Source organism: Bemisia tabaci, chromosome 5 (assembly GCF_918797505.1).
Source record: "Bemisia tabaci chromosome 5, PGI_BMITA_v3".
NCBI classification, from domain to species: domain Eukaryota; kingdom Metazoa; phylum Arthropoda; class Insecta; order Hemiptera; family Aleyrodidae; genus Bemisia; species Bemisia tabaci.
In genome coordinates, this window is record NC_092797.1 from 22928955 (window position 1) to 22941645 (window position 12691).

At 37.6% G+C, this 12691-nt stretch overlaps 1 protein-coding gene across 1 annotated transcript in view; it reads left to right on the plus strand.

Annotated features, from left to right (window-relative positions):
- Positions 1 to 5713: 5713 nt before the first annotated feature.
- Positions 5714 to 12691, plus strand: part of LOC109036643 (protein obstructor-E) — a 33031-nt gene continuing 26053 nt past the window's right edge. Inside the window, exon 1 of the mRNA XM_019050989.2 lies at positions 5714 to 5850. Coding sequence (XP_018906534.1) covers positions 5802 to 5850 — 49 coding nt within the window. The 5' untranslated portion in view covers positions 5714 to 5801. The remainder of the gene's footprint in view (positions 5851 to 12691) is intronic.

The following is a 12691-nucleotide window of genomic DNA, read 5'->3' on the forward strand; positions in this document are numbered from 1 at the left end:
GAAGAGTCGCCCGGGCTAGAATTATCAGTTGATACGGTATCAGCCAAAAAGAGCTGGTATTGTAGGGACATGCAAAATGTTATAAGGGATGAATCACAGCCGATTATTTGTTTTATATATACTTACCTGACATTTTTTCAAATTTGCGAAGACTCACCCGAAATCGTTAAGACATTTTGCCAAACTACAAAGCAATAGCTATATATTTCCCCTCAAAAGTCGCCTACCTTCAGAGAATTTATCTTTTTATTCCATTCATTTAAATAAATTACATCTACAGAGGCGGATCCAGCAATTTGACAACACCGGATTTCCTCCATTTAAACATCTGTCAAGTAATCGATTCTTGTCGGAACACCTTACCCCTACAAGAATCGATACATTTACATAGGCTTGAATAGGAAAAAACAATTTTGCCAATTTGCTGGATCCGCCAATGTACATTTAAAGTATATGTAGAAACAACAACAAGTTTGTCATCCTTTTTTATCTAGATATTTATGAAATCATTAATGACGGGAATCAAGTTAGCATCAAACTTGCTATGGCTGTTACGCCTCGTCGACAAAAACTTTGCTCAGTCCGCGGACTGGTGAAATTAAAAGAAATAGAACACTTCTCGGCAAAAATATCCATAATTTCGTTAAGAAATTATTTCAAACTTTTGAAAGTAGAAAATCCATGAAAATTGAAATTCATTGACCAATCAAAGAGCGAAGCTTTCTTTGTAGTAAAAGGATTGAGATGCAATACCTATTACTTGCTCAATACTATGTTATTTGGGTGTAACAACGAACGGCAGCTCCCATGCATTCCTGTGGAGGCGAGAAAAGCAAAAGTGCCTTCAATTTTGAACATGCAACACGCGCATCTGTGGAACACGAATAGTTGCATCAAGGCGCCACAAGCAACTCACGGTCATTGTGGTGATTTTCTCCCGATAAAAAGCCGATTATTTGATCAAAATGTTTCGTAGAACTGCACCATTATTGTAATGAATGTTTTGAAGGTTACGGAGTCGTTGAGGCAAATTTTATTGCAGTAATTCAGAGTTTTTGCAGGCTGTAAAGCTTTCCGTTGGATAACAATTCGCATTGCCTGATAGATTTTTGTAAACTTTTTGCGAAGAGTGACAGGAGTCACTTAAATTTTTCAATGAAAATAAATTATAATCTGTGTCAAGATATAATGCTGAACAGGGCCGTATTTACCTTCTTTCCGCTCATGGGCCGCCTGTATTTTGCCGTCCCCTTTTCATTTTTGAAACATTATTGAAAACCATCAAGTGAACGTGCCGGAGGGGTGCATATGCCGCGTTTACTCGTGTTGGACACATTTTTTGCGAAAGCCCTGTCAACACTACTAGCAAAAGTTAAGTTCCGTAAACCTATCTCTGTGCGGACAAGGCCTTCCATACATAAGAATTAACAAATAAATCATGAAAGAACAAACATAAATGGTTTGATTGTGGTTTGATTTGTAATTTTAACTTCCGCCACCGCGCCGCGCCAAGCTGGCCGCACTGTGTTTGACGCAATGCGTGAAGTATTCACGCAGTCTTGTAGGCGCTAAGCGTTTCACGCTGACTGCACTGTGCGAGACGCAATGCGTGAAGTATTCATGTAGTCTTGTAGGCGCTATGCATGTCACGATATGACCGCTCCTGACCGCACTGTGTTTGACACAATGCGTGAAGTATTCATGCAGTCCTGTAGGCGCTAATATGTTTTACATGCGACCGCCGCGCCGAGGGCTTCTCCTTTTCATCTCAAGTCCTCGTCATTATTGCTCTCTGCGCTGCGCTGCTCCAGGCCAAATTGTGGGTTTGGTTTCTCTCTTAACTCGATTTATTACAGAAGCTGTCTCTTATCACGAAAAGACGACAAAATTATAAATTACTATACTCTCAGGAAATAAGAGATTTTGTCACCTTTTCTCGTTTGTAATTTTTTTCGGAATCCGATTTTTTCTATACCTTCATTTGAAAAAAGTGCAAAATTTGCCGCCCCCTAAATCCGTCCCTGATGCTGAAGAATTTTGAATTATAGTGATTGCACAAATACTGGAAACAAAATGTTAGCCGGAGTTAAAGGAGAACAGAATAATTTATAAAAACAGTTTGGAGAAAAGGAAATAAAGAGGGAAAAGAAAAAAAAAAGCGTACCCTCTATAGAGATTTGTAAAAGAACATCCGCTGTATTTTTTTAACTCTCTTTGAAGATCTTTTCTATTTGTTCTGGTCAAATGGCAAAATAATACCTTTGGGGTAAAATCTCATGTTGCACACTCAGTATGCAGTAATTTGAGCATTATTTTGACCGAGACTAACAGAAGGATACCAAGTCATATTAAAATAGAAACGAAAATAAGAGTTTTGAGGTTTTGTTCCCCGTGGAACTCATTGTCAACATGAAGGTTTAATGCTTATTTTGAAATTACATATGTTTTTTCAAAATCAACTTTGAGTTTTTGACGAAAGAAAATTTCGGTCGGTCAAGCTCAAAATTACTCATAACTTTTACTTCACTTACATATTTGACGTGATTTTTTTCTGTGCGATTCAACCAGCGATTCCTGGCAGCTGTGGCAATAAACTACATATTAAATGACCCCATTCCATTCAAAATTGCATTTAAATACATGCCGTTGTCAATACTGGATCTATGAGTTATTTTACTTGGTGCATGCAAGATTGATTCATACCTACGACAGCGCGTAAGGGAGGCTTGAGGGACACTCTAAAACATGGCTGTATTTGATAAACATAAAAATAATTATACTTTCATGTTCATGCATGAAATTGAACCAACTAGTTCATCAGAATTCATCCGTCTAATGCAACAAGTAAAAGCAAGGTAAGAAATACCAACTCGATTTTGAAAATTTGCAATTCACATGAGTGGGTACTTTCATTATTGAAATTTTGTTGGTTTGAATGATAAAATATCACCTCGAGTGCTGAGCGATATGCCTATTTAGAGGACTTTATGGGTTGGGCAAAGAGAAGTCCTACGAATTTTAAGCATAACACCCGTCAGATCACACTTTCAATTCGACCCAAAAATGGAGGTCCTTTTAAAGCTCCTTCACTGCAATGGGTGTGCAATTTGATCTCCTGGAAGTTAAAATAGTTGCTAGAGGTTATATATGTTCTACCACACGAACAGAAAGTGTGCTATATGGTTCCGGATGAATACTGACGTTTGAGGAACGACTGCACCAGGTGCCATCACAGTTACACTACATTTTGCGATAATGGACTCTGCCGTGCTAAGGAAGAACGCCGTATGAACATTCGCGGGTTGCCAAATTCCCTTCGATAATATGTTTATTTTTGAGAAAAATTTTGAATATTTTTCCTTGAAATCTTCAGACACTTTAGATCAAATTACAGACAAAATTATCTGAGATATTGACAGAAAAATATTAAAAAATGTTCCTGAAAAATAATGATTTGCCAGGGGAAATTTGGCAACGCCTGAAGGCTCAAACGGCGTTTTTCCTTAGCACGGCTGCACTGTTTACTGCTCATTTTAGAAACAACCTGTGTGCCAAAAGTTTTCATGATCAAATAGAAGTCTATATTAATTAGTCAGAAATAGAGGTAAAATGGAGGACAATAATGAATTTTTAGTTCTGAGCCACACCCGTCAAGGCGACAAAATGCAGGAATCACTATAGAGACTCTAAAGCAGCGTCAGAGGAGTAGACGCGCCAACAAACGTGAGTTGTTTCTTGAAGCAATGACGCATACTGAGATTATTCCTTAAGCATTTGCGAACAGAGATTGTTATGACAGAAAAATAGAGGGATCACTTCAGAGACTTTAACGCAGCGTCAGAAAAGTAAGCGTGCCGACGAACGCGAGTTACTTGACGCATGGAGACATAATAAATTAACAAAGGCGCTTAAATGAGAGAGAGAGGGGAGAGAGAGAGAGAGAGAAAAACAAGCGGCAAAACGAATAATACATTTGTTAACACAAACTAAGGGTCGAAATTAAGGTTCGAATTAAGGTTAGTTCAAAATTGCACATTTCGGGATATGCAAGAAAGTGATAGGTTCAGGCAGTTGGACAACACCTTAAAATTTAGTAAGTATTTTTAAGTAATAGATTTAAAGAAGGCGAGCCAAGCTCTTCCTAAGAGTACAGAAAACGTGTTCTATTAGGATTAAAGATTGAGCTATAGATGTTCGTACGATTATTTGACACCAACACGTTTTACTCGCTAAAACATGCATTTTTTCTTTTTCTTTACTGATTTTATAAACTTGGTGCACTTACAAAATTTAAGAATCAACGATTTTATCTCATAAAAAGAAAGATATTAGTGCATGGATGTCATTTGGACCGCCTTAAGCAGAAAGGAACCAAGCCACATCAGCTGTTGCCAAATTAAATTCGGCAATTTAATTTTTTGCATGAAAACGGTTACGCGGGTTTCTGTGCAAATTTCAGTGAATTTTCTGCATAGTGCATAGCGAATTCCTCACAATTTTCAAAAGAATCCAAATGTTCTTTTGTGAACAATTAAATTACGTACTTAAATTTGGCAATAGCTGATGTGGCTTGGCTCCTCTCTGCTTAACGCGGTCCATTTGTTTAATCATCGTCCCATAGTGTCCTCCTGAATGTTTTGGTAGTCAACAGAGATGAAGATAGGAAGAAAATTTACTAAATTTGTTTGAGGGTCTGTGCAAACTGCCACTCGGATGAGATATTCCTATATAAATTTGCTAGCTTTGATGCTAGCCCTCTGATGGAACATCCTCGAAATTTTGATTGGGAAGATCTCATTAGAAAAGATCACATTTAACACAAATTCAGCTCGTCCCAGAAAAGGAATACGACTATTGACTTCAAAAAATGCGAGAAACAAGGATATGTTGAGGTATTTTTGCCAAAATGAAATACGTGAAAATTAATAAAAGTAAAATGAGCTATATAGCACGCAAATCCTTTGCATATTTTTTCTTTTCATTTAAATCATTTTTGTATTGTTTCTTTTAATATAAAATAAATACGTCCTTAAAGGATGATTTATGACATTTATTTAGAATTTACAAGAAGAAAGAAAAATACCCTTCGATCGAGAGTTTAAGAATTACTCAAATTCTATGGCAGTACGAGTTGCATTCGGTTTTTTCTTTTAAAAAAGAGGGAATAGAACGCTACCTATTAACTTGAGTTTTTTCTATAAAAAAAAAAAAAAAAAAAAAAAAAAAAAAAAATAAAAAAAAATCGGGAGTATTTAATTATTTAAAATTAAGTAATACTTGATGAAGCTAAATCTTGATTGAAAGTGAGTCAAACTCTTGAAATTTCAAAAGTCCCAAAAATGAGAATAGTAATCTGGGAATAAAATCGAGAACTTTAATATTTATATCGTCAGAAGTTAGGCGGAAAAAAAAACTAAAAATTTATCGGAGTATATCTAAAAACCCCGGATAAAAAGTAAAATAATTCAAGATTCGTCTCCCTTTCTTTCTGACTCTTGAACTTCTTCACTCTTTCTCTTGATTCAGAATATCCTCAACCGCAGGACGAGCATAACCACTTGGAGTAAATGTTATTGATGCGGCTCTAACTTAAGGTAATCGGTTTGCGGCGAGGCTCGACGGGCGAAACCGATGGGTTGCTAAGAAGGGAGTAAAATAGTCAAACTATAATAGCCAGGTGAGGATTACCCGAGCGAAGGCAGGGAGGAGGGTGGGGAGGCAAGTTCTCGCAGACAGAAAAAGTGAAGCGCCCGGTAGATGTGATTTAACAGTGAAGCTGATCGCAGCACAGTATAGTGAGAATGAATTACTGGTTTCATCTTTGCATCCTTTCATCTGTCGCCCTCTCTTGTAAGTCCACGCTTTGATATTATCCACTCCTCACGTTCTTTTGACGTTTTTCCTGTCTTTTCTGGCATTGGTCCGATCCTGGCTTCCGACGATCTGGTCCGGCCATTAGCTAGTAAACCGTCCGGAATTCCTCAAACCGTAATCTTTTTAATTATTTTTCAAAGATTTTTGGCTGTTAAAAGTTGTGTTTCTTTTCATCGTTAGAGATTATTAAGTCTTCTTTACTGTTCAAGTCAAATTGTTCCCTTACATCTCTGCAAATGAATGAATTAACGGCAGAACTCTCATTATCTATTTCCAATACCAAAATGAATTGTTTAAAAAACGATGAACCTCGGAGTGCTAGTTTTGGGTCAAACTAATCGTTTTAACTTTCACTAGGAAGGCAAAATGTATTCAATAATTTCTTTAAAAACCATCCCTAAAATAATCTACCCCGAAGATGACTCACATGATTGGGTCTTCTGTGTCTATGCACCTACAAATTTCACGAGTTATGATTAGGATTTTTGCACCATAGCTTCTAAAATCCCGAGATCCAATTTGATGAATGAAGGTAATGAGAAAAGTAAAGCATGTCACACTGAACCTGTAGTAATTGTCACGTGGTATGTCGGTGTGGGTGTGTGGAGTAGATCGAGTTCCCCCTCTCCAGCGAATTCTCAAGTTGCCAGTAGAGAAGGGATGAACGCTGGTAAGGGAGAGCGACCAGGAAATGAATCGGACCTATCATATGGACTTTAGTTTGGAGTAACCACGATTGTAAGCTCGCCTACCCATGTTTGTTAGACGTAACACTCTGGGTTTAAACTTATTAATGGGAGCTTTTCCCACATGATCACCCTTAAAATACAGTCGAAAGGACGAAAGGTTCTCCTCTACAAATCAGTAGACGATTCTGAAGTATGTCTGAAATTAAATATTTTCATAATCAATTTTCATGTTAGAGGATTTGGGACACCTTATTCCTTGCTTTTGACTCGCGTTTGATTGAGGAGGGGAATGCATTATCGACATGGTGTGTAGCAATGCTAAGACCTACCCCATTCCAGTTCCTACCATGATAGCGTATGAGCATAATGTCTGCTCATGAGTCCGAGGATATATTTTTGCAACAAATCCAAGACGAGAAAAAACTTTGGAAAAAGATTATTTGATTGGAAAAGTTGAATAATTTTACATTTCCTGTTGAACTTACAAACTTCTTCAGTTAATCTACCCTATATGGTTATAGGTCAATTTCAATTCATTATTTCCATTCCTTTAAGAAAAAGTTTAAATTTTATTTTTTAAGTCATGCTCACCGTCTCATAGTTATTGTGATGAACTTGCTCATTTGCAAAAGGGCCCAAGCACCAAAAAATTTTAAGTCTTGGTCTCTCTCATCTCTGATAACTTCAATAGCAAAGAGTCTCTACTACTTCGTCCTTTTTGTCGATAGACGCTCCAATGGACTACATTTCGCAACGAGGAAGCATTGTTTCTTGCTGATTTCAGGAACAACTTATGTGTCATTAGTTAGGGTGTGCATATAGGTGTTTGCCTAGGATATAGCCTTTGTTGCAAAATGCAGTCTACTTATTGCAACTATGATATACGACTAAAACTTGCGGTAAACTTTGCCAGCATTCATGGGACACTTTCGCCTGGATACTGTAATCTTCACATTTTTAAAACTCATAAATTAAACCTGAACAAAGCAGAGTTCACCATAGATTTGGTCCATCTTCGGTATGAATCCATTCTGTGGAGCGCGCGAGGACATTTGGACGTATGTAAATCAAAAGGAACTATGTGCATTGAGGCATGAGCCCTCAGACCCATAACAATACCTGTATGACACGGCTCAAGTCACAATGCACCTCGTTCCTGTTCATTTGAAGAAGCCCATTTAGACTAATCCGTCGGCGTCGGCGCATAATTCGTGTTTGGGTGCCAGCGACTTGATGCTCTGCATGCGATGCTGATTGTTGTGCGGCTGCGGGTACTAAATACTCCTCGGTAAAAAGTGATGAAACTTTTGGGCCGACTTTTCGCAACCACTTTGCATGTCTGATTCTCACTCCCGCTGCCTCTGCCGCCGGTGCGGTGCCGTAAAATTAACGAGACATTTCTAGTTGCATCATCAAAACAGCTGTTGTTTTTTCCTCGAACTCCCTCGGGCTGAATCGGTTGTTCCCTTGCGATGATATAAGTACTCGAAGATTGAGAAATCTGGGCACCTAACCCTCTAGGTGCCTTATATCCTTTGTTCGGAGTCGTATTTTCTTCCATAGTACACGAGTATTGGAATCACTGTAAGTGGGACCAAAAATCAATCAAACCTAAAATTTCGAAAGGTCTTAAAAGTTCAAGCTATTAAAGTCCTCTTCAACCAAAAGATTGAGACCCTTCGTTTGCGGATCTTTTTGAGTTAGTGTTTTGAAATTTTACGGAAAATGAAGTTTTGGAGTAAAAAGTATAATGCAGCAGATAAAAAAATAGCTACCGAGTCGAAAAGAATGAGAACAAGCTACTTTTAACTCAAGTCTGAAAAATTCCAGTCTATTACATCGCAGGAAGCAGGCACGTAGAGGGCGCTCCCCGAGACCCCAAACGCGAAAAAAAAGGGCAAGGATGGAAGAAAAGTCGACATAAAATAAGAGCAGGCAAGAAAGAAGGAAGTGTGAACCCGTTATTTATTACAAAATAAGAACATCCAAGATGATAGGATACCTTTTTTGGAGAGCAATAAATATTCTTTTTTCGTGTAAAAAAGAAAAGAAAACTTAGAGTGAAAGTTAACACATTTCCACTATTCAAGCAGTAACTGTTTCAATCAATGCATGTATCGTACTGATCACAGCGGCGAGTGGTTTTGCTCTAGAGAGTCTAAAATAATTACGAAGGGGTAGCTTTACAACTTAATCGTGTAAAAGATTGTAAAACAACAGTTTTCAGGAGGTCGTTTACAAACATTTTTCGGCCAAGGCCAGCCCCCCCCCCCCCCCGAATAAAAAGCCTGGCTACGTACTTAAACGGCAAATGTTAAGACTCAGCAATTTTTCCCCATAAATTAATGGAACACTAGGCATTATACATTTATTTCAGCAACGCTAACTACAAATGACTGATCAGATGTAGCAATAATGAATTTCAAGTGCCAAATATTTTGACACAAAATGCGAAATGAAGACCCCCACATTCAGTAACTACGGCATAGATGATTTCAGTCACGCGATTCCGGTGTTGGGAAGGCTTCAAACACCGTTGGACATTATCGTTTCTAGGTGAGCTTCACGGTGATTTTCACTCACAAAGGTTGCATCTCCCTTTTTTCAACAAATTAAGATACAATAGGTGAATTTTGCTCAATTTCAGGCATGCACATTGATTTTTAAAATCGACAAAACTTGATTGGCATCTTCTTGTTTCTCTCTCTGGTGTTAAAACGTGTTGATCCTGGTTCTAATGAATTAAGTATATTACCACGCCGAAATGACAATTTCTACCGATGAAAGCGAAAGAAAAGAGGGAAAAGAAAACAGCGGGAATTTTGTGGTCAGCGGCTCAGCGCACGTCGAGAAAAGATTCACGGGCGCTATAAAACCAGTGAAAGTCGTCGCAAACATTTCTCTCTAAAAAGCTTTTTTATCGTTTTATTCGTTAAGTGAGCTGAGAGCATCGGTGCATGTTGCGTGTCCAAGACAAAAAATAAAAAAAAATTTCACTCACTCCGAAATTTAATTCAATTTGCAAGGAATGCTGATTTTTTTTTCTTAAATTCAAACTCCCTACTCTTGAAGAGGAACTCAGAAGTTGAAATTAATCGGAATAATTGGGGTTGATTATATGTTCCTTTTGAATGTTAAAAAGACGAGTTTTGAACCATGAATTGACCTTTGACTCTGCCAAAACTTAAATATAAAGTACTGACCTACAATTAAAGGTAAAGTTCCTTTATAGAGAAGGAGATAGTTAAAACATGGGTAGGTAAACAAGGCTAAAACATTAAAAACACTAAAAGGCAGGACGTTTCGAGCTATTACCAGCTCATTTTCAGCTGCAAACTTCGCGTTCTAAGCTCGAAACGTCCTGCCTTTTAGTGTTTTTAATGTTTCAGTCTTGTTTACCCATGTTTTAATTATCTCCTTCTCTATTCGTATTTTCGGGATATGTTTTAATGTGCCTCATCGTTCCTCCATAGTTAGGTAGAATAATATAACTGATTCTTGTTTTCTAATTGCATTATTTCGCATAATGATAAATTAGTCATGTATTACAATGAATACTCGTCTAGAAAAATTCCCTTTTGAATCAAAAGGAATTCCCGTTAAATATGCTGCGACAGGAATTTCGCTTTGAAGCAACATAACAGGAAATCTCCTTATTTTAAACAGTATTTCTCCTACTTCGAAGAAACTTTCTGTCTATTAAATGAGATTTTTGGTTTATTCTATAAAAATTCCTGTCGTGGTTTACCTGGCAAGAAAATTTATCTCAGTGTTTAATAGCCTCGTGCGGAAGAAACATTTTTTTGTGCGAAAATCGTCGAAGTTTACATTAGGGCACAAGATACACAACTATGATAAAGCACTTTTTTTCTACTTTTTGTCAATAAATCTAAATTTTCCTGTTGTAGCAGTCAGACGGCAACATGAAGATCCCAATTTAATTGAAGACCACTGAATAGTGGGCTGCCAAAGAAGAAAGTTACAGCAGTTGGAAGTGTTAAGTCATGCGATGGCATTTTTGCTTATTACGTGATCTTACACCGTAACGCGCCATCTAATCCTCCTCTAACTGATATTTAGGACCGAAGTGAATCACTGTCCTCGCGAACTGCGAGGGTGTTTCTGCTTGCTTACTTGTGATCCCAAAAGTTTAAGCCGTCCTTTAGCCACGAGCAGGATCGCGAATCATTTGTCTTTTGATAACAGGCCTTTGAAGCAAAGTTTCACAGAAAAGTTTATGGCATGACTTGCTTTCTTTCTGTGTTCTGTCCGTGAGTTCTACAGAGTTACGATATTACGACCTAGCAGATCTTTTACGAGAAGATCAGCGAGGGTAAATACATTGACGCACTTCAAAAAAAGAGGAAAGAAACAAATTTTAATTTACGTTTTAACGGTTGCTTTTGATTTGATTTGTGCAATGCAGAAAATATGAGTCTACGAAATAATGTTCAATCAATCACATTTGTATACCTTCGTAGTTTGATGAAACCTGTAAATTGACATTTACACTCTGATTTGCTTACATATTTTTCAGACAATAGAGTATCCAATGGCGAGGCGCGAGTAATCGATTATCGATATTTCCACATTTGAAACTGTGCTAAGGAATCGATTATTAAGGTGTTCGCTACTAACACCCTATATATCGATCTTTATCTACATATTTAAATGACAGATCAATCAATATATCGCAAATCACGCCACGCCACTGAGAGTAACGGCCGTATTTTGCCGAGTTTCAAACTTTAGTAATACGTGGACGGATATCCACACTGATTGGACTTCATTTTGCAATTCGGAACTATAACTTCCGACCCATGTTTAAAAGCACTTATCTGGATAGAGAAATTAATGGTACATACGATGGTTTTAAACTGAAGCACAATTTATAGTTCCTTATTGCAAAATGCAGTCCGATTGTTGTCCTCGCAAGACTGCCGAATTTTGTTGAAAAATATGTTTTTAGAGGCAAACGGTCCAATGTCGATAGGAATATCACTGGTTTCCGCGCATCTGAGAGGAGTGCGGTTCTTGCATGTCCTGCCTCGAGGTATAAATCGCAAATCTCTAAGTTGCGCGGGCAGTTACGGGATTTCGTGCATGGATACGTTGCCAAATAGAGCTGATGTCTAGTGCTTTTACTACGCTGCCAATAGCTTCCTCTATTTCCTAATTGCTTTACGGTTCACAATGCTATCCTAAAACAATTATAGAGAGGCGCTTTTGGCACTTAGACACTAAGCGACCGATCACCTATACGGACATGACGCGGCGACTTTACAAGCCGATAGACCAGACCCCTTGTTAAGAGTAGATTTTAAGAACGACTATGTTACACTGGTAAAAAAGTAGCTTGGATCTAGAGTCCAGACTCTTAAAAACACTGACAAGAAAAAATACTCTTGATTCAATCGGATTTTTCCTTGAATCGAATAGCCAGGCCTCTTGATCTAAGCGGATTTCCATTTGAATTATGAGTATTTTTTCTTGTCAATGTTTTTAAAAGTCTAGATCCAAGCTACTTTTTTTGCCAGTGTAGTTTTCTCATCAAAATTAACCTACAGTACAGTAGAGGCTCTGACCGACTAATCTTTAAATCTACTTTTGAGCGAGGAATGACAATTTCTTTTACCTGTTTTACTTAGAAATGAATTCAGGTTTATATCAATTGAAGTTGTTCCTTGTTTTTTGGTGCCCCTTGACAAAGGGCGAAATACAAGGAAGTAATCCTTGCCTCATTCATTATTGAAAAGTTCCCTCTAAGTATTCACCCTTTACAGGAAATTTAAAATTACCACGCTTTGAAAAAGGGAGGGGTCTTTTGGGAATCCTTGAAAAATGCCCCCGTAGTTTTTGAACGGGGTATTGATGGCCAAAAAAAAAAAAAAAAAAAAAAAAAAAAAAAAAAAAAAAAAAAAAAAAAAAAAAAAAATCAAGCGACGAGATCAAGTTAACTATGTCTTGTTTTGTTTCATTCGGTTAAGGCTCGCTTGAAAGATTTATTCGACTCTTCAAATGTGAAAACCTAAGTGCTGCCGTGCTAAGGAAGAACGCTGTATGAACCTTCAGGCGTTGCCAAATTTTCTTTGATAAAACACGACTTTCCCGGTAAAATTGTGAATATT